Here is a 26,922-nt window from a genome sequence, read left to right as displayed (position 1 = left end):
CGGGAGTTAATTTACACACACGTGCACACATTCCGCACTAGGTTCTTATTAATGTCATTTCAGCCCCACCTTGGGTAGACCTGAATGATACAGACAGACATACGTGCGTACTGTACAGTGGAGACAATGCACTACAAAAAATAGCTGTTACCCCAAGTGGAAGTATGGTACTATTTTAAAAACAAAGGTCATAGGTTTTCAGAAACTAGAATTTACTTCCACACCAGGCTTTCTAAATAAACTTGCTGTAAACTTTTACAAGAACTCCTTTCAAAGACCCTCCTCAGGGGTTTATATATTACTCATACATCAAGGCTGTCTCCACTAAGCCAAACACATATCTGGATGAAGACTTGAATCATTTCATTGTTTCCAAGTGCCTGGCTGTTTGAGGTTGATAAGATACCTAGACCCTGTCTGAGACTCTGTGGCTTTATCAGATTCTATAGGCCTGGTGCACGAAATTCGAGCATGGGGGTGGGAAGGTGTATGTGTTGGGGGGTAGCGGGGTCCCTCAGCCTGGCCTGCACCCTCTCCAATACGGGACCCCTTGGGGGATGTCCGACTGCCGGTGTAGGCCCGATCCCTGTGGGATCTCTCTCGCAATCTGGGACTGCTGGCTCCTAACCACTCACAGGCCTGCCTGCCTGATCACCCCTAACCCCTCTGCCTGCCTGCCTGATCACCCCTAACTGCCTCTGCCTGCCTGCCTGATGCCCCTAACTGCTCCCCTGCCGGCCTGATCACGCCTAACTGCTCTGCCTGCCTGCCTGATTGCCCTTAACCACCTCTGCCTCGGCCCTGCCACCATGGCTTTGTCCAGAAGGATGTAAGGAAGGACATCTAGAAGACATCCAGTCTATCTGGTCTAATTAGCATATTACCCTTTTATTTGTATAGATTTGCCATTAATCAAACGCAACCTCACAGAGAAACCTAACTGTAGAAGGTTAAGGACCATGTTAATGACAGTGCTTCCAGGCACAGTGAAGCGAATGGTGTGCCCAGGGCCACAGAGCTCACAAGGGGCTGAGCAGGCTTTAAGCTCTCAGTGTCTGACATCTCAGGCTGTTTTCTTTCCACTACACTGATTGCCTAGGTCAGTGGTTCTCAACCTGTGGGTCGCGACCCCTTTGACGGTCGAACGACCCTTTCACAGGGGTCGCCTAAGACCATCCTGCATATCAGATATTTACATTACGATTCATAACAGTAGCAACATTACAGTTATGACGTGGCAATGAAAATAATTTTATGGTTGGGTCACAACATGAGGAACTGTATTTAAAGGTCCAGAAGGTTGAGAACCACTGGCCTACGTACTAGGACTTATTTCGCAGATTCTGAAGCAGAGTCTAAATGACCAGTCCCTCAATATCTACAACCCTGTCATAGTTATCAAAGGAAAAAGGAATGAGTACAAAGGACATTCAATGACTTGCCCTGGACTCAGCATGTGAAGCAAACTGATAACGTAGCCCCCAGCGCAAACACTAGCATGCATTCCCGCAGAGTGGGGTCATGCTTAGCTCACATTCTGGAAGGTTACAACCAGGAGGAGCTTTAAGTGCCATCTGGGCCATCTCTCCTCCTTTGGGCGGTAAATTTCCACATTAAGAGAATGCGAGAAGAAAAACCAGACCGGAGTTCTCTAGTTTCAGTAATCGGGTGGTTTGCTTACATGTCCGCACTGTTATCTACGCTTGCTCTGAGAGCTAGCTCACTTGGTAAAAAAATGTAAGCTTCCCAGAGCAGGAGCTGAAAGGTAAACATCCCTGCCTGTTAGCAGGAGTGAAGGCTCTGGTTTGAGTAGCCAAGGAAACTAGGACTTTCTCACCAAGGGTCAAGCTTTGCGTGCTTCAATGTCGCCACCTTGTGGAAACTGTCAATACTACATCAAAATCAACACTGACCATCTATTGGGGAGTCAGAGACAGATCCAACAGCAAAATAAACTCTATTATAGGATACGAAAATCGCAAAGTAACCTGAAAACTCCTTGGTCATATATGACAGTGAGATGTGATAATGATAACCTTGAGGCCATGCTGGATTCCAAAAGTCTTCTAATTAATAATGAAAAGATTAAATCACAGGCAGCTTAATTTTAGTAATAGGCATAGGTTATTGTTGGTTTACAAAAAACTAGAAACACAAAACGATGCTCTACAGTTAACGCGATCATTTCATAGCAGTCCATCAACCTTCCCAGCCATTCTAGATGGCAGAAACTTGTTAGGTTATAAGGGTTTGGTGGCTCCTGTCATCCAAATTTTCACTACAGGATGGTTCTAAAGTAACAAGCAGAAAGCCAAAGCACCTCTATGTCTAAGCTTTTAATTAACTCAAAGAACATTTCTAGTCAGACCAGTAGAGCTAAGCAAAAGTAAATTAATTTTGAAATAAATTCCAGTTGTGCTATTTCAATACAGCAATGAGATACTGGGCACGATGGTGCAGCACAGTGGCTAAGGAGCAGGGCCTGGGCTCTGCCTCTGAACTACTACAGGGCCTTGGGCAAGTTAATTAACTTTCCCGAGCCTCAGTTTACTCATCTACAAAATGGGGATTGTGATATCACCTACCTCAAAGGATTGCTATGAAGACAGAAGAAGGTAATATACATAAAGCACCTAGCACAGGGCTTGGTACATAGTGGGAGAATGAACTATTATTCAATTATGAAACTACTGACTCAACCATGGGTTCTTGATCACTGTTTATGGAAATCAGTGGCACAAGTGTTATGCCTAATTTTTATTGTCAATCATTTTGGCTGCTAGAATGCTAGAAGAGGGAAAGATCTTGAAAAACTTCCGTGCAAGTGAGGGGGACAGATTAAGTCTCAGGCAAGTGGAATACACAGATGCATCTTCGGTTCACCCAGCGATCGGGGAGTAGAGCCAAGAACAAGAGGAGGCCTAGGACTGCACATGGTCACAGTGCGGCTCAGGCAGCAAGCAGCTCATTACAGAGAGGTTGGGTTTGTTCTGTCGCCCATGAATCCATGTGCTCTTCAATTCAGCAATATCTATAAGCTCCCAGACGTATAATGCACTGTGCATTTGGCAGTGCACAAGCCAGACAATGTCCTTGCTTCCTGGAGCTTATTATTGCAAGCAGGAGGGGATGGGGAGACCATAAAATCTAAACAAATAATCAGGGTAATTTGAAACAGTGATAAGGTTTCAGAGGAACATAAGACGGGGTGATGGAGAGGACAGGGTAAGGGGCAAAGCTACATAAACTACTTCAAGTTGAATGGTCCAGGTGGGCTCCTGCAAAGAGATGCCCGTTGAGCAACAAGAAGGAACCGGCCATGCAAAGATGTGGGGAACCGAATCCAGGCAGAGAAACAGAGGGTGCAAAGGCACTGTGGCAGGAAAAAGCTTGATGAGACTGAGGACTGGGAGGAACAGCTACAGCAGGGGAAGCAGGGGGTGGGGAGGGTGGAGAACCGTGCGATCTAAGAGTCAGGTAAGAGCCAGATCCCGTAGGACCAGGTAGGCCATGCTGAGGAGGCTGGACTCCACCCTGAGTGCCAGGTTTTGATTAAAGAACTGACACCGTGTGGTTTGTTATCAAGTGTCACTCTGGCTGTAGGTGGAGCCTTGCTAGAGCCTCCCAGTGAGGACTGGCAAGCCTGGACCACGGCCCAAGTCACGTGATTCTTCCCAGAAGGTTCCCCTCTGCACCACACAGCCTTGGACGTGGACCGCAGAAAGCGAAGTAGGCAGTTTGATGGGCTCCAGAGAACTTAAAGTGCTGCCAACACAAATAAACAAACACACACTAGGTGCCAAGCCTTCTCCCGCTCTGTGAAGAGAGAAACCCCAAGGACTCACCCGCTGGTGATGTCATCCGTCCGGATGTTCTTGCTCAGGACGTCCCCATCGCTCATGTAGCCGGGGGCGTCCACGCTGAGGCCTTCCAGGTCCATCTCGTCTCCGGCCTTGTCGGAGATGTCCACATGGCACACGCTGCTGCCCCTGGACGCCAGCTGCCTCCTCAGAGGGGCAGGGTACACGTAGCGGCCCGACTCGGTGTTGATGAACCGGCTGGCGTTGGCTCGAGGCGGGTACCCGTTGCCCATGGAGGGGGCATCTCCTGCTTGGAGCCGAGGGCTGGACTGGCCGAGTCTCCAGGACAGAGGAGTGGGCCTGCCCGTCAAGCTGAGGATACTGCGCCCGCTGACCTCCGTGGTGACGTTGGTGTCAAATGTGGTTTCTAATGTGCTGAACACATAAAAGCCGCCTTGGGTTAGAGCCCGCTGCGCCTAGAATCCTTTGCAGTTTATATGCTCTTTAATGTTTTTAAAATCATGAACGATCCCCCGTACACAAGACAGGATCAAACACCAGGTGCCCATGGACCACACTCTGTTAGAACAGAACAGAGGAAGATGTGCACCCACACAACATTCGGGAAAGCCCAGTGTAGGCTGTTCCCACCAAAACACGGCACAAGGCACTCATGACCATGACCTTGATTCAGTTACCTTAGCTACTGGAATCGTCTTTCTAACCCAGGAAGGGACATGGAAAATGCTGCCCTGATAGCAATGGGCACAAAGGTCCCCCGCTGGGATGCTGCCTCACAGCTCCCCCTTCCAAGGGCAGGACGCACCTGCCCCCGTGCAGCTCCTAACACCAGACCTCCTTCCCTCAGCCCCTCCTGACCGAGCAGGCAGGGGCAGCCTTGACCTTCTAACTCTCTCAGGTTCATTTCCCCACACATTGGCTTCTATATTCTGCCCCAAATGACAACTAAACCTGGGGCAAAAGGCTGGAAAGAGTGGTACGTGCTTAGGCTTGAGATCACATCACTTGGGGAATATACCAAAGTGCAAGGGTCCCTGGCACCGGGAAGACTCTTTTGCAGTCCCCTGTGCTTCAGCCCCGACACGGTCAAGGCAGGCGGGGCACCTCCTCAGAGCTGCGTGGGGTCTCCCACTGCGCAGAGCAAGCGGGAGTCTTGCCGGAGTCTTGCCGGCAGGAGAAACCACCGAGCTGTCCCTTCTGTCATCATCATCCTAGTCCACGCCAAGGAACCCACAGTCAGTCCGTTTCAGTGATTATGGTGGAAACTTAGGGGCGTTTCGTATCTAATCACAGAGTCCCAGGGTCCAATGCGTGGCCCCATGCAATCAGAAAGCTAAAGGCTTAAGGGGCCCCCCACCAACGCCAAGTTCACTCTCCTCTGGAAGAATCAAGTTGTTTGGTGTCTCCGATGCTTTTGTTTCCCTCCAATCCTGCCCTGCAAGCAGCCTCACTATTTGTAGGCTGGGGTCCCCCTAAAGATTGGGCCCTGGTCTTACTTAATATGGAACCCACGGTGCTTCATCTCGAGCTGCCAAAACAGCGGGCAGCAGGGAAGCCCTGCTGTCTCCTTGCTAGTTCACTTATCAAAGCGATTGAAGCTGAGAAGCAAAGGAGAGCCTGGGAGATGAGGCGGCGGGGGGGGGGGGGGGGGGGGGGGTTTACCTAGGACATGGCCTTGATTACCAAAGCCAGACACAGGCCGTAAATCGCCATCCTGCCAAAAGCTTGAAGGGTGTCCTAGGGTTGCATCCTTTTCAGCTACTTGCTCAGCAATGAAAGCAACCTGATAAATGTTTTCAAGGTAATGCTAGATTTCATCCAACAAAATCACTGTTCAAACACGACCATGCATTTTTATAAAGGTGACCTTACATGTCTTATACGCGTGCATGACTAACAACATTACAGAGTAACGACTATCAGAAGACGGGGCAGGAATTCGAGTTATTCACTTTATCGCTCAGGTCAAATGCAGTTCACCTGCTCGTTTCGACAGCACAGCGTAGTTTTGGGAAATGCACGCAAAGTGGAATTTAAATGGAGCTGGCTGAATGGACTTAGCAGCCTCCTACTTTGGGGAGGAATCTGTCCATACTAATTCTTGCTACTTACACTTCCCTTCTGCCCGCTGCATGGCATTCTTTGTCAATTCCAGCACATTTGGCAATCAACGTTATTTATTCCATTATTAGCTAACTCAGTGGTACGAACAAACACAGGAGAAGCCGTGTGACCATCAAATTACCAGCTAGTTCAGTAAAGCAATTCACCCTTCAGATACCTGTGTGTAACCTGAGTTCCCCGTAAACTGGACATGGTCTCCTCCAAATTCTGCCGCAGATCGGCGATGTTCTTCACTGTCCGCAGTCGCCGTGCCTCGGGGTCTTCCCCTGGAAAGATGAGGGTTAGGACTGCTTTAATTCCCAGCTAGATGGTGAACGTCATGGGAGCAGGAATTGTGTCCATGATGTAACCGTGGCCCACGCTCAGGGCCTGGCTCACCACGGTGCTTCAGAAGGATTTGAGAAAGAATGAATGAATGAATGAATGCACGCATGCCCAAAGGAGAGTGTTAAATCCAAGGAGAGAAGTGCTGCTTCTCCCTCTAAATCCCTCCTAAAATAAGTGATGTCTAGCTCGTGGGAGAAGCATAGAAACTAGTCTGAGACGTAAATACACTGTCACACTGATTCCAATACAGACACGCGCACATGAGGTCCGATTCCCAGGAGCGTTTTCAGCCCAGGTGAAAGTGGGTGAGACATTTTGTTTTCTCATCCATCGGTGACACACACTGCTGTCTACCGGCCCTATGTGACAAAGGGACTTGGCGAGGCTAAAAGATCTGTGCTTATTCATCCCATGTCTACCGAGAGAGGTTTGCCTTTTCTTTATTATGTCGTCTTAAATTCTGGCTCTTCTACTCACCGGCTGTGGTATCATGGGGAAGGTGCCGACCCTCTGCATCCTCCTGATGCCGCCACCCTACAGTGAGGACAGTAACGGAACTGACTTTGAAGGACCACTGTGGGGACTAAATGGCACAGGGCTGGGGATCCCGGGGCACAGTGCCCACCACCAGCTTCAACGCATGCCCATGCCCGTTGGTGCTGCAGAGCAGGCAGCCACCAGGTAGACTCAGGGCCTCGCTTTGGGAGACAAGGGACTTCCGTTCTCTGGGCACGACTTTCCACAAAGTACGTGGCCCCGGAGGGGTCAAGCTGGCACGGATGTCCGAGGAGATGCAGGCCACACAAGGCAGAAGCCATGTGCTCTCTCACAGTAAGCAGCCTTGCTTCGGCGCTCTGGCTGTTATAATTTGTTTGGGAAAGAGGAACAGGGGAATGACCACATAACAACGAGAGGGACCAAACATCTTTCCCCCAGAGAAACCTCAGGGGCCGCTGAGAAGACGGAAGAGCCACGATCAAGGGTCTTTAAACACCTGTGACCATTTCAAGCGTGAAGCAACGTTTTTAAAGAAATCTCCATAGAGAACATGATCTACAGGGGCAGCAGCAAGTGGAATCTACATCAGATGCTAAGTAGGACTTCCAGCGTTGTCATTAGCAGAACAATAGGCAGCTAAGAAATGTCATAGGATTAACCTTCTTTCTGAGACAGATGACAAACTCATTCAGTTGTTCTTAGCACGGTGGTGCCCGGAGGCTGGGGAATGGATTAAATAACAGTTATGTGACTTTTTGGAGGAAATTTGCTTTAGCAAACTCTGTATACTTGGATATGCAAGTGTTTTCAATTTTCTCCCTCTTTTTAACCAAGAAAAATTTGGAAGGCATTTTTTTTCCCTACTCTTATCTGAAAAGTGGTCAGACGTATACTTCCCACCCAATTCTTTAAAATACATCTATGTAGGTATGTGTTTTTGAATGAAAGCAGTGATGGAATGGCCCTGGAGGAATGTAATTGCATCGATCTCCCGGGCCATAGTGAAACATCTGCTGCTGCCGGCATGGCCACATTTCATCTAAGTAAAGCTGCCAACAAAGGTAAGATCCTACGGACAGCGCTAGGCCCTGCAGCCAACATTTATTATGAAACTAATGACCTTCATTAATTAGCTTAATCACACACAATAAGTCTAATAATTATTGATCCATGTCCCTATTAATGACATGGTTATTTGTGCTAACTCTCCTTCAGAAATTCAAAGATCTTTGAGATGGGATGGCATCTCCCCTTTGCATTCAGTAGCCCCCACACATATCTACTGATGCCCAAGAAATATTTATTGTCCAAAAGACGTTTGGCCAGTGCAGGGCTGAAGAAAGAGCGTGGGCTTTGCATTCCAAGAGATAAAGGTCTGAATCGTGGCATGGCTGCAGATTAGCCACTTGACCTTGGACAAGTCACCTATTCTCTCCAAAGGACATCTGTGAAATGGGGATAAAATCCTTCCTTTCGAAGGGTAGGAGGGGGATCAGATGAGATGACACATAAGATATGCCTGGCACAAAATGAGGGCTTGTTGGATTCTACTGTCCTGTCAATTCTGCCTCCTTGTGTGTATAGGCAAATGAGACAGAAGACAAACTCCTTCGATTGTTCTCAGCATGGTGGTGCCCGGAGACTGGGGAATGGATTAAATAACAGTTATTTTATAACTGTTTATAACTGTTATTTTATAACACGCACATTTGCCTCCTGGGAAGATGCCTGAGTGTAAGATTCTCCCCAGCTCTCAGACCAAACAAAGTAATAATACACCTGGTAGCCATGCTCTAGTGTAGAGAGCAGGATCCTTTCAGCTCATGTAAAGAGATCATAAAAATTAAGCTATTCCACGTCTACCTGTGCCTTTCACGTCTGCTAAGGGCAGCCCTCCCTCAAGTCATTGGCCATGATGGAGAGAACACCGCACATTCTGACCCAATAGGGCTGTGGTTAGAGATGTCGGGTGAGGGTGTTGAACATGGAAGGAACCTGGGATTCTTACTTGGAAGAGGAAGGCTTAAGGGACAAGCTGCTACATGGCAAAGATCGACATTGTCTGTGGGCTTTAGGAAGCTGGATTCTATCCAGGGATTAGAAATGTAAGAATAAAGAACCCTGTTACCAATTAAAGCCACAAAATATGGAAAGGCTGCTTTAGGAAGGAATAATCTTCCCGTCACAGGAAATACCCAAGCAGAACCTGAAAGAGGAGTCATCAGTGAGTGACAGAAGGGATTCACAGGCTGGATAGTAAACAAACAGGAGTGTGTGGTTCCTCCAAACTCTGCAATCCAAGATGCGGTCTTAACTGTAAGGCTATGTACCTGACAAAGCACCTCGGGAAAATCCATCCATTTGCATAAGCACGGGGAAGAACTGATCAAACAGCCTCATAAAAGTCCATTCCTAAATAAACGCACCGTTCGTTTTCATTTCAAAGGATCAGTTATGGAAAAGTTAAGTTCAACCCTGTTGCCACCATGCAGCGTCTCCACAAAATAATTCACCCCATAGTCACACACGCGAGGAGTCCTACTGCTTGGATGTAAAGACCCATGAAGAACTGTTCATTAGCCACCAGCACCATTTCACTGAACGGGGGAGAGGCTTGCTCAGGCCCGACTGGCTGCACAGGGCTGTTCCCCGAAGCAGCCGACAGCACTCAGGATCTCTGAGCTCTCGGCTGGTTTCACAGGCCCGAGGCAGGGGAGCCCTGGGCAGAAGAAGAAAAGCCAGCGATCACAGGCTGCTATTGGATCACATGCTCCAGAATGTGTTATGCAGAATGTTCTCTGGTGGCTGCTTTTCCAAATGTGACTTTTGCTGAACCGCATGCCTGACACGCATCCACACTGCTCCTCGGGACACACATCTGATCCACGCGGGGCTCTGAAGCCTGGCCTCGCTCTCTTGATGTGTGCACATAAGAACACGAGCTGGGATGTGTGTGGAGACCTGAGCAGGCATCTGAGCTCCACACCTTCCCTTGGTCCTTTTCCTGGGCTATCTGTGCTCACCCATGCGTGCAAGGGAGCTACAAACCCCGGAGAAAAGCAAGCAGAATCCATCCCACATGTGGGGCCCCAAACGACTGGGAGATGGATCGCTCACAAACGGCTTGAGCACTCTCTGCCCCATTGCTGTGCCCAGCTGGCAAAACCAGAAGGAAATAGTTAAATCATTCAGATGATCGTTGGAAATTAATCCTCGGAGCTACTGGTGAAATGGGTAAGATTCGATCATATGGGCTGCAGACCAATGCTGCAGCTGAAGTGGCTATTTAAATGATGTGGTCATGGACAATGAGTCTAATAAATGGATTTCAAACACAGATTCAATAACACAGATTGAATAACACAGATTCAATTTTCAGTGCATCTCTGGAAGTGGTAAGATAGGAGAATAACAGTCCCTGCTAAAAGTGCTTACCACTCATTTCCCTGGTTAGAAGTTGCTGGAACCCAGGGCACAGTGGTCGGGAAGAGAGACAGAGGTGGACACCCAGAATGCACTGCAGCAGGCATTCTAACTCAGATGCTAACTTTTCTCCTTTAAATGAAGACTGAAGGTGTAGCGTTAATATTTGTGGAATTAATTCCATGACAACTGTGGATTCTATGTTTTTATAGAATGCCCCTTTAATCATCATGGCCCGTGGTCGGCAAACTGCGGCTCGCGAGCCACATGCGGCTCTTTGGCCCCTTGAGTGTGGCTCTTCCTAAGCCTTAGGAGTACCCTAATTAAGTTAATAACAATGTACCTACCTATATAGTTTAAGTTTAAAAAATTTGGCTCTCAAAAGAAATTTCAATCGTTGTACTGTTGATATTTGGCTCTGCTGACTAATGAGTTTGCCGACCACTGGTCTAGGCTATAGTTAAATAATTTTTTTTTTTGGTTTTGGTAAAAGCAGCATACTGTAATCTTTCCAGTTAATAGAGGATGCTGAGAACAATGTTCAATCGGTGTTTCCATACAGGAAAGAAAAAAAAAGGCAGTATTTTGAGTCCCAACTTTTGTTGGAAAAAGATTTTAAGAGTAAACAAGGTGCTTCAAAGTTCAGTGTCAGAGCAGCCCAGTGCCCCCACACGCATGAAATGGGACGTGTCTTAAAAGATGCTTTGCCAACAGGTAAGAGACTTATGTGCAGTTCTAAGGAGGAGGGAACAGACTGTGTGAGAGACAGAACTGGAAAGAAAGAGAAGAAAAATAATAATAAAAATTATAAATTTGTTTAGCTCCGTGGTCGGCAAACGGCGGCTCACGAGCCACATGCGGCTCTTTGGCCCCTTGACTGTGGCTCTTCCACAAAATATCATGTGCGGGCGCGCACGTACAGTGCGATTGAAACTTCGTGGCCCATGCGCAGAAATTGGTATTTTGTGGAAGAGCCGGTATTTTGTGGAAGAGCCACACTCAAGGGGCCAAAGGGCCGCATGTGGCTTGCGAGTCGCGGTTTGCCAAGCGGCAGTTTGCCGACCACTGGTTTAGCTCATCGATCAATGCCACAGCAAACCAACTTCGAATCATGCTGAGTTCATGCCCTCCCAGCAGGCGGTCCCACAGGAGGCCGCATCGCCAAGGGACACAGAGTTTCTGGGGCTCCACACTCACCGGTGAGTTCTTCCAGGGCAGGCTGTCCACTCTTGGAGTAGTGGCTGGGCTCCGTGCTCACCCCCGCGGAGCTGGACTCGGCGGTAACATTCCCTTCGGTGTCTGTCTGGGACCTTCACACACAAACCAAAGCAGAGATGCTTGTCACGAGCGGTAATTCCCACGTCTGGACCACTGTGTTCTTTCCACAGCCCCTCCCCTCCTCCCCAGCCCCTCCTGCAGCAAGAAGCTTTAGGATGGAGCAGACCAGCAGACTGACGCTAAATAATTCATTTGCGCATGTGGAGCAATGTCCTAGAAACAGAGAGAGCCACCAAACTGGAAATGATGAAATATTCATCGCCCAAATGGAGGGTCTGCTCTCCTGCACTGGGGAACGCTCCTCTGTGTCCCCATCAGGGCTCTGGGTCTGGCAGGAAAAATGCTGGAGAGTACTGGGTGGTTTGGACCATTTAGTCAATGCCAGACAGCGACTTCTACGTCACCAGCAACACCAGCAAGTCAAGCATAAGATGACTCCACCGGCAGCCCCCTTCCTCACCCCACCCCACCCCACCCCACTCCTCCTGGCATGGGCTCTCTGGAAAGGTGACGGTGACACACCAGTCAGGACTTCGTGCCAAGCAGGTGTGTTTGCCCTCCAGGTGTCTGATTCACAGCTCAGATCTGCTGACATGAAAGGTCTCATTGATCATTCTTTCAACATTGACTGAAATGTGTACTTCCCCAAACCTTCTCCAGGCCCTTATTTGTCAAGACAATTGAGGCAACGGCTTCATGCAATGTGTGCTTGCCCTGACTACCCCTGTTCATTTAGGGCATGCAAATGTATAGCGGCACTCAGATGCATAACCCCGGGTGTAACATTATTAATTCATTAGCATCCTGAGCTAATTCACAACCAGGTTTCACTGTCTATGAAGAAAGCGTTTGCCAAGAATGAGAACTGTCTTAAATGTGGGGGATGTGCTGATAACCCTCAAGTCATCTATCTAGTCCTCCTTCCTTTGGCCTGGAGCCATCGGTTCCCAGTTCTGGTCATCTCTACCTTTAAAGAGTTTTCATATTCCCAGTGTTCCTCTCCATCCGCTGGCCAGAGTCCCAGCTCTCTTCATCTCTGCCTCAGCCCCATGAGGGCTTTGTAAACAGGTACGCTGCCTCCAGCCCGGGGGGCTGTACATGGCAGCCAGGTGTAGAAACCAACCCACAGATTATGTTCTCATTGGTATGCACACTATTTGAAAGCTTTTGAATTAGTTTCAACATTAAAAAATTGGGAGATTTCACAAGAAATAGCTGGAATTCTGCCTTCTCCAGTAAAAATAAGAAACTCTGGATTGAACGAGCTCCACCTGCCGGTGACACATGGTGACTGCTCCATCCAGAGGCCTGGAGTTCCCTCCGCCAAAGCCCAGCTCATCCTGAGACTCCCGTCTTTTTATACTGCCTTTGGGGCCCAAGCAGGAGACTGGCTCTATCCTAGGCTGTCCCTAGGCCTGCTCCTCTCCCACACCATCTCCACTATTCTCTGTGATCCTGATGTGACCACATCACCCTCTGATCAAAGGCCACCAATGGTTTCCCATTTCCCACAGAATAAGGTCTACACTCCTTACTGCAGTAGAAGGTGCCCTACGTCATGGAAGTCTTCCTTCACTCCCAGCCCCATCTCCTGCCACTCCTGCCCTGTACACACAGGCCTGCCCTCTGCCCCACCCACCCGTGGCTCCTCTCCATCCCCAGATCGTGCCATGTCTTTGGCGGTGTTGTCTCTGTAGTTGTTGTGAGCTCTGCCTAAAGGCCCCGCTCTTCTTTCTTCTTTAGTTTGCTCCTAATCTGCCTTTAAGATGTAGTCCCGAGTCATCTTGAGCTGGAAGCCCTCCCTGGCTTAGCCATCAGCCAGATGATCACGCCACCCCGTGTGCGTGCCTACAGCACTCCTTATTCTCCTGAGGCCTGCTCGTTACACTCTGATGTAATTAATAAATCTTTCCTCAACTAGATGGACAGCTCTGCGGGCGAAGACTGGCTCTTTGACAGGTGCCCATAAGAACACCACTTGTTAAGTTCACACTCTGAACAGGCACTCAAGGCAGGACAAATGCATTGACTGAATGAATGAGAAACGTTTAAGTCTAGGACGGTGCTGGGCAGCGGGAAGAACATCACACTTGGGGCCTGACCCTGTAGCTGGCTTCAGGTCTGGAGTCCGTAACTTGACAGCCATGCACATGGGAGTAAGCCACTTCACCTCTGAATCCCTGGGCCTGCATCCGTATAGTGGGAACAACGGCGACCTCTCCCGGCTACTACAAAAACCACATGTGGAACGACATAGAAGTGATAGAGGCGTTCACTGTTGCTTCTACATTGATAAACCAAATTCATTCTGAGTGATTCCTAAAATGATATATCTTCCTTTCATCCCCTGGTAAAATCACTAACATGGAGAGGATATGGGGAGAGCCCTGTAGGTTACATACAGCGAGCCATCAACTGCAGAGAAGGATTTAACACATAAAGGAAGTCTGCACCATTTTGAAAACCTCCTTGATCGAGTCTCTCACTCTAGAGATGGAGACAATCCGTCGCAGAGATGCGTGATCTGCAGAGCGGAGACAGTGCAGTGGCCAGCAACGTTCTCTCTCACTGAGCCGAGGAGTTAAACACTAGCTCCCCTGGCTACTAGCTCTGTAGCTGAGGGCAAGTTATCTAATTCCTCTAAGCCTCCGCTTGTTCAGCTATAGAACGGGGATTTCGGAAAAAGGTAGGCCGCGCATAGAAACGTGGGGATGAAGAAATGAGCCGAGGCATGAAGAGCTCTTAGCTGGGTCTCTGCGCACACGCGGTGCTCGCTCAGCGGTGGTTCCTGCGCCAGTCCCAGGACCACACAGGGTGCGGCAGGAGGGACAGAGGCCAGGGGCCCCGGCTCCATCTCAGCGCTTTCCTTCCCAGCCTCTGCCTGGCTCACCTAAAGCGAAAAGGCACCTCGAGGGGCAGAGGGACATCAGACAGGGGAAGCTTAACGTGAGGCTTGACAGATACACAAGGAACACAAGGAATTTTCTCCTTCCTCCTACTTGCCAGACGCTTGCTCTTTACCATTAAGAGTGTTTCCTCTCATAAAAAAGCTTGAAATGTTTGCCCTGGACAGTGTTCTCAGTGGTTAGAGTGCCAGCCTGTGCACCGCAGGGTAAAGGGTTCGATTCCCGGTCAAGGGCACGTGCCTCGGTTACAGGTTCGATCCCTGGCCCCAGTCGGGGCGCATGCAAGGGACAATCAATTGATGTGACTCCCTCATGTCGGTATTTCTTTCCCTCTTTCTCTCTCTCCTGCCCTCCTCCCCGCCCCCCTATCCCTCCTTCCCTTCTACCCTCTCTAAAACCCAATGGGAAAAATATCCTCAGGTGAGGATTAACAAAAACAAAACAAAAAAGCTTTAAATTTTTAAAGAAAGGTTAGCTATTTTATAAACTTGTAAATGATTCCAGACCCAAAAACAGGGGGGATAGGGCTGATGGTGATCAAAGACTGCCATATATTTTAATTTTGAAAACTGTTCAGAGAACAACTGTATTAAAAGCTGTGCGTGCAGACGAGTGCTGAGTCGTTATCTAAGCCTTGGCCCTCTTCTCTGGACTGTTAGCTGAGCTGATGACGTGATTTAATAAAAAGATGACTAGCTCCCAGTTACAAGGTTCGGGCGTGACCCTCAGGCCTGACATTGCCTCACTGGCTGGACCCAGCTGGCTTTACTCTGAAACCACTCCAGGCAGTCTTGCCAGCAGCTATTGGCAGGAGTGCTAACAATCTCCTAGGACACCACTCAGGCAGGGAGACGGGAATGGGCACGAGTCTAAGCCTATGAACGGCTATGTATACATGTGTGCATATGTGCACTGGCATTTTATATACAAATATGTACCTGTGCTTACACTTACATGTGACTGTTGATGTACTTCCACATACCTATGGGCGTATGAGTGTGTGTGTACAGCTGTGTATGTGTATATACTTAGGGTGGAAACTATAAAATGAGAGCCTAGGATATGGCATTCAATCATTCAATCCTTAGTCCCCTTTTGCTATGTAGAGGTATCGGTTATCATCCAGCTGTGCAGTGTGGTCAAGGACATGACACGTCCGAAGCTCAAGATCGATCAACTGACTACTGTGAGCACAGCTCTGGGGCTTCCTTAGGATCAGGGCTAGGGGAGCTGCCATCTGCTGGAGAGGACTCCTCCACATGCACCAAGTAGCGCCTGGCCAGTGTCTGCATCCCGCAAAGGCGTGTGGTGGAGCTGGGCAGCCAGAGGCTCTCACGGGGCCAGAGCCACACAGAGCAGAGCGAGCAGCGCCTGGCTCCACGCATGTTCCTATGGGTGTGCTGCCATCAGAGTCAGAGACCGAGGGACAGATAGCAGACAGAAGGACGGTCAGATGCAAACACCCAGGCTTGTCTCCTCAGTACACCCTGGTTCTTTCCTTCTAGAATTGGCCCCGCTTGCTGCTCCCCGTCTCCCTCTTCCTGCTCTCTCCCCCGACACCCCAGCACACAGCAGGGACTGGAAACGTGCTTACTCTGTGTGCTGTGGTGAGAAACGGCATCCAGGACCACACCTCTGTGAGGAGAAGCCTCAACTACTCAGCAGGGTGGCTTCTGGGTTTTTCATTTTTAAAGTACATTCAGGATGGGCTGATGTTGGAGCCTGCCGAGTGACACCAAACCACCCCTCACGCATGTGCTCATGCTGCTCCTGCTTCTGAAATGCACCCCCCCACACACACCCCTATCCCCACTCTCCATCCCCACAGGCCTGGTGCACTCCTACTCATCCTGGGTCAGCTCAAATTTGACCTCCTCTTTTTAGCTTTCTCTGACCCTCCCCAAACCCTGCTGTATTCATTGTTCCCTCAAGCGCACTGCCTATACCTCTGTGAGAGCTTATCCCTGGTACCTCAGCTGTTGACCTAAATGTTCCCAGAGGGCAGTCCTGGTTCCTGCCCTCGGTCACCTAGAAGCCACCAGAAAGGCCCCCTTGTCCATGGCCCAGGGAGGGCGTGGCGGCTGCTCCTACCTGTACAGGAACGGCGCGACCGTGGCAGTGTTGGGGTGGCTGTACTGCTGCTGGGGCTGAGGTAGCTGAACACTGACGGTGTTGCTTCCTGTGGTCTGGGTGGTCCCGACGGAGCCGCTGACAGTCTGGCTGCTGATGCTGTGGTTCAGGGTGGTCCCGCTGGGGCCTTTGCCTTCCGAGGACGCCAGGCTGGAGGAGGAACTGGAGTGTCTGCCGTCCAGCTGGGGCTTCTGCTGGGGCAGCCCCGAGCTCGGCTTCCCACCCCGGCTCCGCTCCCCGTCCTTGGAAGGGGCAGGGGCACTTGGGGACTTCCCGGGCATGCTCTTCATCCCTGGTTTTGGTATTCCACTGAGGGAAGGGGCCGCGGCCTCCTTCTTGGCACTGCTGAGCTTGCCCCCTTTGGGGATGAAGCTGGCGATCTTGGAGGACTTTTTTGGCATCTCGGTCGCGGCTGCCCCGCTGGGGTCTTCTCTGGGCCCCTCTTTGAGGTCCAGCCTCTCCGTCACAGAGGCTCTCTTGGCAAGGTCCTTGCTTTTCTCCTTTTCCTTCTCCCGCTGCTGTTTCTCCTTCTCCTTCTCGTTGCCTTTTGGGGAACTCTTCTTGGTGGTCAGCGCCCGGCTGAACGTTCTCTGGGCAATGCCCTTGAGTGCAATCTTGGGGCTGCTGGAAGCGGGGCCCGTCGTGGAGGGCGTGCGGCCGGTGGCCTCCATCTCTTCGCTCTCTTCGACGCTGGACAGAATCTCCAGCCGCTCACAGCTCGTGTCCCGAGACCCCGGGCCCTCCCCTGCCTTGGAGCCCCCTTTGCTGTTGAAGAGCTTCAGCTTTTCCAGCATGGACTTCTGGGTGTTGGGCGCTGGCTTCAAGGCTTCGGGGCTGGGCCTGGGGGCCTCGGGCACGGGCTGCTTGGCCGAGAGCATGGACGACGTGGCGCTGTGCTTCACGCTGATGGACTTGCTGCGCCAGGGCTTGGTGGCCGCGCCGGGCTGGGGGATGGCCGAGGAGACACCGCAGTTAGCAAGGGTGGAGCTGCTGCCACTCTCGAAAGAAGCAGGTGCACTTTCGCTCATCCCGGGGTGGGAGGAGGCGGGGCTGGCCAAGGGCTCTGCGGAGATGGGAGAGAGAAGGGAGACTGAGTTACACTGGTGGGCCTGCCTCACTGACGGCGAGGAGGGTCGGCCGTGGTGCCACAGCCGCTCACTCCCAGGCCAAGTGCCTCAGAGCCCCACTCCCTGCTCTGTGCGTTACCTGCGGCTAATTTCAAATCCTTCCTCGGCTCCCTCCTGCTCTCCATCACTCACAGTTCACATTCCCGCACGTGCTGTGCAAAGGCACGCTGATCTTAACATCAAACGTGCATGCACAAAGCGCAATTAACACTTCTATTTATGGGCAAAGAAACAAACTCACACCTGCACCCCGCTGTGGTGCTGTAGGAAGGGTGCAGGAAATGTCCGCTGCTTTTGAGTTCCTCAGCCCGCAGCACCATTTCCGTTACGAGAGACAACTGAGCATTGCCCAGCCCAGCTTTAAGAAAGCAATACGGCAGATACATTAACGGAACAGGCAAAAGAAGAAGACAAAGAAAAGCCCCGGCCAGTGCGGCTAGTTGGTTAGGCACCCTCCTGTCCTATACATCAAAGGGCTGCCGGTCTGACTCCGGGTCAGGGCAAATGACCAATACACCGGGGGCATGCAGGAGGCAGCCGACTGATGTTTCACTCTCACACCAATGTTTCTCTCTCCCTCTCCCTTCCTCTCTCTGAAAATCAATAAAAATATTTTTTTGGAGGGAAAAAAGGAGTAGAAGAAAACCAAGCATCATCTTCACAGAAGGATGATTACCCACAGAAGTCGCTCAGTCCCATCAGAGCAGATCCGTTTTCCCTATGTTTGGCACTTTGAAAGAGTTACAAACACGATTCAGACTAGACTTAAAATAGGAAAGACTTTTCAGCTTAGCGTCTAAGCTGTGCACAGGGCTTCATTGTCGCGGGTTATCTGAAAGTCAAGGCTTCCCCCTTGGCGCTCAGGGGGGATGTCCCCAGCCAGAGTCTGCTCAGAAAAGCCTCAGCATATTTCCAAACTGGAACTGGAATTTATTCTGGGAAGGGCGGGTTCCCAACTGGAGTTCTGCTCACCACCAAGGGGGCCCATATCACGGACATGAGCACCGTAGCGCCCTCCTCAGGAACAGCCAGCACCACGCAGCCCTGGCTGTGAGCAAGGGGGGCGTCAGAGCCAAGGCAGCAGGAAGGCCCGTGGCGGCTGAGCCCCGTGCCCACCCGCACCCCCTGCGCCTGCCTGCCCGCCTACCCGGTGCACGGAGCAGATGGATGCGGCACTTCAGACCCCAGAGCGCACATCCCTGTTTGCAGTCAGAGTGACAGGACTTACCAAGCGGCAGCCACTTTCTCCCGAAACAACTCCCTGTGAAAAGCTCTCCTACCAGAGAAGCTGTCCTTCCAATTGTCACAAGTGTTTTTGGTTAAACTGCTCATGTTTCTAATTAGCTTTTGTCATCCGTAACTGCTCCGGTGCCCAGAAGCCGGCGGGATTAACGGCTGCTTCTTCTGCTCTTTCTTTCCTTCTTTTCTTTCTCTCTCTCTCTCTAATACCTATCTTCCGCTGCCTTCTAGCAACAGAGTAAACTGTGTACAGAGCGGCTTTTTATGATTTAAAAGTCAACGGCCGCCCAAGCGGACTGAAGGCAGCCCCTGTGTGGGACACGCGCAGTGCGGGGGGGTGGGTGTGTGTGTGTGGGGGGAGTGCCGGGGCAGGGGAACGGCTTCCCTCGCTCTCAGCTGCTCAGGGAAGCCACAGCCCAGGGTGATCCAAAGCAGACCTCCCAATGTTTTAAAACACATACATCTTCCTGACTTACTGGGGATTTGGGTTGGGATGGGGAGTGGGGGTGGGGTGCTGCACAATCCTCCCTAAGAAAACTCACGGGGCGGTGCTGGATCTTTTCCTGGGGAGGCCGGAGACTGGCTCAGAGACAGGCTCATGGCACCCACCCACACTGCCTGCCTTCCGAGCTCTCGCAGCCTGGCGCTGCTTCCAGAGGGCCTCGGGGTGTCGGGCACAGTGTTTGGCACACACGCGCGCGGTGAAGAGGGGATAACTGCCCAACTTTAGGGATGAGGAGACTGAGGCTCAGGGAGGGCTAACGACAGACCCTAACTCATGCAGCTGGAAGCGAACGTCCCTGGAATGGGAGCCCAGGGCTCCTGACACAGTGCTCCTGTGGGACCATATCACGGCGACCTCCTTTGAGGAAGAATACATTTCAACAACAGCACGTGAAGGACGAGAGTGCTTTCCAGGCACCGCCTTTTCTATTGCTTAGGTGTGTTTATGACATCTGAGGTGAGGCCTGAGCCAGCCCAGACACTGGAAAGGAGGCAGCCTGTACCCCAGAGGCTGGCTCTCTGGAGGAAATCCTAATGCCCTTCCAATGCCCAATTCTATTTCTCTTAGGACAGCTGTTCTCCCTTTATCAGGGGAGGCTGAGACCTGGGCAGAACATTCATCCATTCATTCATTCATTCATTCAATATATCCATTCATATCAATAGTCACTCATTCAATGAGCACCTTAGTATGTGCAGACATGGTTCTAGGCACTTGGGATACATCGATGACAAAGATCCCTGCCCTCCTGGAGCATACATCCTAGCGGGAGGAACAAATGACAGTCAATGCCATTCATGAATCCATTGTATCATCTGTTAGGAAATAAGTGCTCAGGAGAAGGGCACTTTGGGAGCGGGTTGCAACAGTCTTACAGGAATGACGACGTCACATCTAGAGGCACACCGCTCTTCCCCAAAGAAGTTTTAGGCATATTCCCCGCCGACCATGCACTGACCATACACACATGAGTCACTGGGCCGTCTCTGCTCCCACGCATTCCTTGGAACTCATAAGGCTTGTTGGAAATGGTTTCGATGAGAAATGCCCTGACCTAGCATCTCTGTGTATTTTTTTTTAAATGTTTTTATTGATTTTTAGAGAAGAGGAAAGGAGAGGGAGAGAGGGGAGGGGAGAGAAACATCGTTGAGAGAGAAACATTCATAGGCTGCCTCCTGCACGCCATCTACTGGGGATTGAGCCCAAAACTTGAGCATGTGCCCTGACGGGGAATCGAAACAACGACCTCTCAGTGCATGAGGCGATGCTCAACCAAATGAGCCACACCAGCGGGGCAACATATCCATCTGGAAATTAGCCAACATCTAACTAGCTAAGGACTGACCCAGAGTTAAACAGACCCCGGGTTTGTCTAAGTGAAATGTGCAGACTAACTGAAGATGCTCGTCTCCCTCAGGAAAGATGTGTGATGGAGGGAAAGGGCTCACACAATGTAGGCAGGACAGGCACTCACAGAGTCACTTCTCAGGCCCTGGTGAGACAGCTCCCAGAAACTCCTACTTGTCTTTCAGACCCCAGCTCAGTGCCTTCTCCTCGGAGGCCACTGTCTGAGACCCTCCAGCTGAAGGAACTGTCTGGCTTGCATCACATGGAACTGCTCCCTACTCTGTGTTTTCCTAGGAGACTGCCCATACCTCCCCATAAAAGGATTCTGGAGGGCCACCTACTTACACCAGGCACTGGAAATACAGAGTTGCATAAAGGGCAGCTGCTGCCCTCTACTAATTCACTGTCCAAAGGGGCAACAGACCTCAAAACAAAGCACAGCAATCACATAAAGGGCTGTGAGGGCTGTACAAGACCCAAGGACCGGGATCCACCAATTCTTCCTGGAGGGTTTGGGAACCCCTCACAGAGGAGGTGACTCGAGTTTGTCATGCTATGGGCTGGTTTCTTATTCCACTGGTCTGTGAGTTCCTCCAGGACAGACACCGCCGCCCCCTTCCCGATTCATCTTTGTGTCCCAACACCTGCCAGAGCCCCGGAAATGGTTATACAGTTAACCCTAGAAAAACAGCTGAATTTCATGTATAATTTCGACTCCCCCAAAACGTAACTACTAACAACCTACTACTGAGTGGAAGCCTTACCAACAAGGTAAAGTCCATGAACACATATTTTGTATGTTTTATGTATTATATACTGTGTTTTTACAATAAAATAAGCTAGAGAAAAGAAAATGTTATTAAGAAAATCACAAGGAAGAGAAAATACATTTATAGTATTTATTGTGGGAAATCTATGTATCAGTGGGCCTGCATAGTTCAAATCTGGATTGTTCAAGGGTCAACTATACATGGTTTCTGAATTATTGGTTGGTAGTTTTGACATTTGCAAGTTATAGTTAACACACAGGGAGACACAAGATTTGTGATTAGTCATTAGGGTTTTATTAAAACTTCTCAGTCTAAACTCAGAAAAAAAAACAAAACCCCACACCCCAGGATCAGGGCTTGGAGCTTTAGAACCCTCCCTCCCTCTCCCCCCTCCCCCCTCATTGGCCTTTAGCCTGGGCTCCCCTGGTTGTGAGATCCTGGGGGCATCTGAAGGACACTCATTACTGCTATAAAGGGAAGCACCTGGAGATGCCTGTGCACTTGCTTTCCAGAAGTTCCCTAAGCAGGACGACAAGGCAGCTGAGGTTCAGATCAATACTGTCGCTTGTGTCATGGCCAAAATCGCCTTAATCGTGAAGGGGGCTCGGGGTCCTGTGTGGTCTGCCCAGGTTCACTTGACACGACTCTGTCACTCACTTTAGATGCTGGTGAAGTGGCTGGTGGGGCCTGCTCCTCTATCTTTGGAAAGCAGCCATCTTTAATACCAGGTGCTGAGATTCTGAGCACAGTTTTCTTACCAAGCCTCAGCAAAGGGTGTGACTCTAGATATGCTGTTTTGCCTCTCTGCGCCCCAATCGCCCCACTTGTAAGAAAGAGGATGAGCTGTTTCCCTAGAGTCTTTTCAGCTCTATTTCTATCCCATCTCAGTGGGTCTCCACGCGGCTCTGTGCGGCTGGGCCACAGCCAGGCCTGTCCCTCTGGCCCATGAACGCAGCCCACTCACCAAGTTCTACCATCACTCTGAGCTGTGACACACAAGGCTTCTCCACCTCCAAACAGTCCCCTCCACAGTCCTCTCAGGATGTTTACTATAAATGGAGAAACCTGGTCCAGGTATAGTCAACCTTGGAGGAACTGCTAGTGAATTCAGAAATGCTAGTATTGTATGAAAGCAAGCATGGAAAAGAGAGGGTGAGATGAGTCCTTTAAAATTAAGAGCACTTCTCTCCCTAATAATGGAAAGCTCGTTTCTTTTCTCATGTCTGGGAACCTTTGTTAGAGCAAAGGCATTGAAGAGGGAGAAAGGAGAAAAGCCTGAAAGAACATCAGTATTTCCCCAACACTGCCATGTGGGCCTCTGAGGGAGGTGACCTTGTTTTACAGGGCACATGGGTGAGCACTTTTAGATTTTAAAAGTTACATATTTATCTTATTGCATGTTAGGAAAGATAAATAGCCATCTATAAAGTTGCAGTTTCATGAATATTAAATGTAGATTAAATTTGAGTTGATTTAAGGAAAATAGGAAACAAACAAATACAAATGGTTCGCAGATTTGGCAAAAATCACACGGAAGGTTTGTGAAAGACTAAAGTTGGGGAAGCACTTTTCCATTAAACAAGAAATATTTACGTTATATTAAATCTTTTTAAATGTAATCAACCGAATAGAAATCAAATCAGAAGGCCCAAATAAAGGAGAGGTTCAAAACTAATCTAAGATGGCTACTTTTAGAACTTTATACATATTTAAGCATGACATTTTGCTGAGAATGGCCAGATAGGGCAACATGACCGGGCTTTGTTTAGCCACAGATAATTTTTAAAATAATCCCTTTCACAAGTTTTTGATTACTAAACATAGTAAGAATGACAGTTTACATCACACCCAACAAGTCTCAAAATACCGTAAGTCAAACTGATAAATACCAAGCCACCCTCTTAGGATGTACAATGAACTCTGATAGGTGCTGATCACAGGGCCCCGGACAGACTTTATGCCCCACTAACGGACCTGCAGGCTGCACATCTCGGCCTGAAAAGACCAGCTTACAAGGTCCACCCACCACCAACTGACAAACCACAGCAAGAAGAAAAAGTCTCATTTGAAATATTGCAGACAGGATGCCTTTGAAGAAAGGCTTTTATTTTGCTAATTTTTTAAGGGTTTAGGGAGAGCATGAATCCTCCTTCAGGAAGGGGAACAGCTTGGTTTTTCTGGCAACCAGCCTTCACCTTCCCAGACAGTAACCGAAATACTTTGTAAATGAAAATACTGTCCACCACAGATAAACAAGCGTGTCTTCCTCTCTCCCTCCACGAGGGCCAACACTGGCCCCGGGTCCCTCTGTCCCCAGCATCTTAGTTCAGATCTGAGTTAGGGAGACGTTGGTGGCCTGGTCCCAATGCCAACAGGTACTCAGGGAGGGTACTCTGAGCCTGCAGCCCCCACCTCCCATCACCCTACTGTGATTGCAAACCTGCCTGGGGAGGTTTCCCTGCCTAAGTCTTCCCTGTAATCTTCAGGAAAAGGCCTGATAATTGGGCCTGGGAAAATGTTTGCAATTTCCTATAATTTGTTAAGGTGTCAATCTTGAGCATTCAAATGTGTTAGGGTAATTGAAACCAGTTGTGTGTGTGTGCGCACCAGTTGTGTGTGTATAAGTACATAGACTCCAGGCACATAGACTAGAGACTGTTTTCAGAGCTGCTTAAGTCAATTTCTTTCCAACCCTGTTAGCCACCAGACCACAGAGCCTCCCTCGATCCACTCAGTTGTGCTGCAGGATGCCCTGAGCCTGGTTGGAGAAGCTTTCTCAGAGCTGTTGTGACCAATGTCTACTATTAAGGGCACAGGCTTCAACACAGTCTTCTCTCCAATCCCTTCTTGGAGAGAACCCTTGGAGGTAGGGAGGGGGAGAAGGAAGGCATGAGAGTCACAAGGGCAGTGAGAGGGCATGGAGTGAGAAGAAGCTGGGCTCTGGGTCCATAGGCTCCGAATCTTCTTGTGTCTACAATTCCACAAGCTCCTGGAACAACCGCGTTAGAATAAAGATAGTGATTTATACAACCAAATCTTTTCTTTGTAAGTTGTTAATTCAACCCCTGTCAAAATCCCAATGATTGTTGGTTGTTTTGTGTGTGTGTTTTTGCAGAAATAGAAAAATCCACCCTAAAATTCATACAGAATTTCAAGTGACTCCAAATAACCAAAACAATCTTGAAAAAGAACAAAATTGGAGATCGCATAAGTCCAGATTTCAAACGTACTACAAAACTACAATAATCAAGTTTGTGTGATACTGGCATAAAGACAGACATATAGACCAATGGAGTAGACTAGAGAGCCCAGAAATAAACCTTTGCATATATGGTCAAATGATTTTCAAGACTATTCAATGGGGTAAGGAGAGTATATTCAGGAAGTGGTGCTGGGAAAAATGGATATTCACAGGCAAAAAAATGAAGTTGGATTAATACCTTACACCATATAAAAAAATAACTCAAAATGGATCACAGACTTAAACGTAAGAGCTAAAAGTATAACACTTTTAGAAGAAAACAGAGGACAAAAGCTTCATGACACTGGACTTGGCAGTGATTTCTTGGACATGACTCCAAAAGCAGAGGCAACAAAAGAAAAATAGATAAGTTAAACTTCCAAAAATTAAAAACATTTGTGCATCAAAGGGCACTATGAACAGAGTGAAAAGGCAACCTATGAAATGGGAGAAAATACTTGCAAATCACATATATAATAAGGAATTGATATCCAGAATACAAAAAGAGCCCCTGTAACTCAACAACACAACAAACTGATTAAAAATGAGCAAAGGACTTGAATAGACTTTTCTCCAAAGACGATATCCAAACAGCCAATACGCACATGGCAAGATATTCACATCGTCAATCATTAGGGAACGCAAAACAAAACCACTATGATATACCACTTCATACCCATTAAGATGGCTATTAAAAAAACAAAAACAGAAAATAAGTGTTACTGTGGGAATGTAAGGTGGCACAGCCATTGTGGAAAACACAATGGCAGTTCCTGAAAAAAATTAAACATAGAATATGATTCAGCAATTTCAATCCTGGGTAAATACCCTAAACAAAGTAAAAGCAGGGACTTGAACAGATATTTGTACACCTACGTTCACAGCAGCATTACGTACCACAGCCAAAAGGTAAAAGCAACCCAAGTGTCCATCAATGGATAAACAATAAATATTGTTTGGATAAATGAATGGATAAACTAAATGTGGTATGTACATACAATGCAATGTTAATTCAGCCTTCAAAAGGAGGGAAGTTCTGACATGTGCTATATCATGGATGAACTTCAAAGACATGCAAACTGAAATGGACCAATCATGAAAGGACAAATACTACGTAATTCCACTGGTAAGAGGTACCTAACGTAGTCAAATTCATAGAGACAGAAAGTAGAATGGTGGTTGCCAGGGACTGGGGGAGGATGGAATGGCGAGTTATTGTTCAATGGGTACAGAGTTTCAGTTGGAGAAGAACAACAAGTTTGGGAGATAGATGGTGTAATGTTGTACTACAGTGTGAATGTACTTAATGTTTCTAATGATTCTGAGAGAGGGAAACATTGATGTGAGAGAGGAACATCGATTAGTCGCCTCTCATATGTGCCCCAATCGGAATCAAACCCGCACACAACCTTTTGGTGTACAGGACGATGCTCCAACCAACTGAGCCACCTGGCCGGGGCCAGGACATTGTATTTTTAAATGGCCAACATGGACAATATTCTATGAGATATATTTTATTACAATAAAAAATAAGAGTTGTATTTGGCTGCAGGTAACAGAATTCTGACCACCATGGCCTACACAGGTGAAGGGTTCACTACTTTATGTCCAGTGTTTAGCATGGGTGTTGCCTATACAAAGGGCTCAATAAATGCTGGTTAATTCTTTTTAAAGTATCTCTGTTAGTTTGATGGTTAATGAATCACATGAAATTGTAAAGTTTTCAGTGCTCTTTCATTCTAGCTTGAAAAACAACTGCATTAACGGACTAGTAGTCCTCTAATAAATCCTGGCAGGCACATAAATTACACCACTTGGTTTTTTCTCCATAACTTGGCTGTCATTAACTCTTTGGTCGAGCTCTTTCCTCGATTGAGATGCCTCACTGCCCTCCCCATCGCTTCACACCCATATCCAACCTTTGCCCCCAGTCCCCCTTCCCTGCTATTTCCTCTGGGAAACCAGAAGCCACGCCTTTTCATCTAAAGAGCCACAAGGCCCTGTGGGGCTTCTCTGGGGTCCCTGACCCTTGCTGCCCCACACAGTGGTTAGCAGTTGCACTCAGCTTACTTACAAGAATGGCTAATGCACTAATAGGTGCCCAGAAATGGCTGTTGAAAAAAAAATCAAACAACTAAAATCTATTACTCACACTGGACTCCTCCATATGGTTCAAAATTAAAATC

General features: G+C 48.8%; 1 protein-coding gene across 6 annotated transcripts in view; it reads right to left on the bottom strand.

Annotated features, from left to right (window-relative positions):
• NAV2 (neuron navigator 2) overlaps positions 1-26,922 on the bottom strand; it is a 365,169-nt gene that overhangs the window by 138,423 nt on the left and 199,824 nt on the right. For 3 of the 6 annotated variants that reach the window (XM_036325651.1, XM_036325652.1, XM_036325653.1), the window contains 4 exons: positions 16,469-17,570; positions 11,391-11,503; positions 6,103-6,211; positions 3,846-4,235 (listed from right to left, as the gene is read on the bottom strand). In XM_036325651.1, coding sequence (XP_036181544.1) covers positions 3,846-4,235; positions 6,103-6,211; positions 11,391-11,503; positions 16,469-17,570 — 1,714 coding nt within the window. Of the gene's footprint in view, positions 1-3,845; positions 4,236-6,102; positions 6,212-11,390; positions 11,504-16,468; positions 17,571-26,922 lie in introns of those variants that run through there. The other 3 variants (XM_036325648.1, XM_036325649.1, XM_036325650.1) reach the window with 1 other exon arrangement.

Source organism: Myotis myotis, unplaced genomic scaffold (assembly GCF_014108235.1).
Source record: "Myotis myotis isolate mMyoMyo1 unplaced genomic scaffold, mMyoMyo1.p scaffold_m19_p_10, whole genome shotgun sequence".
In the NCBI taxonomy this organism is placed as follows: domain Eukaryota; kingdom Metazoa; phylum Chordata; class Mammalia; order Chiroptera; family Vespertilionidae; genus Myotis; species Myotis myotis.
The sequence above is the reverse complement of the archived record's forward strand: the minus strand, read 5'-3'. Positions and strand labels throughout refer to the sequence as shown.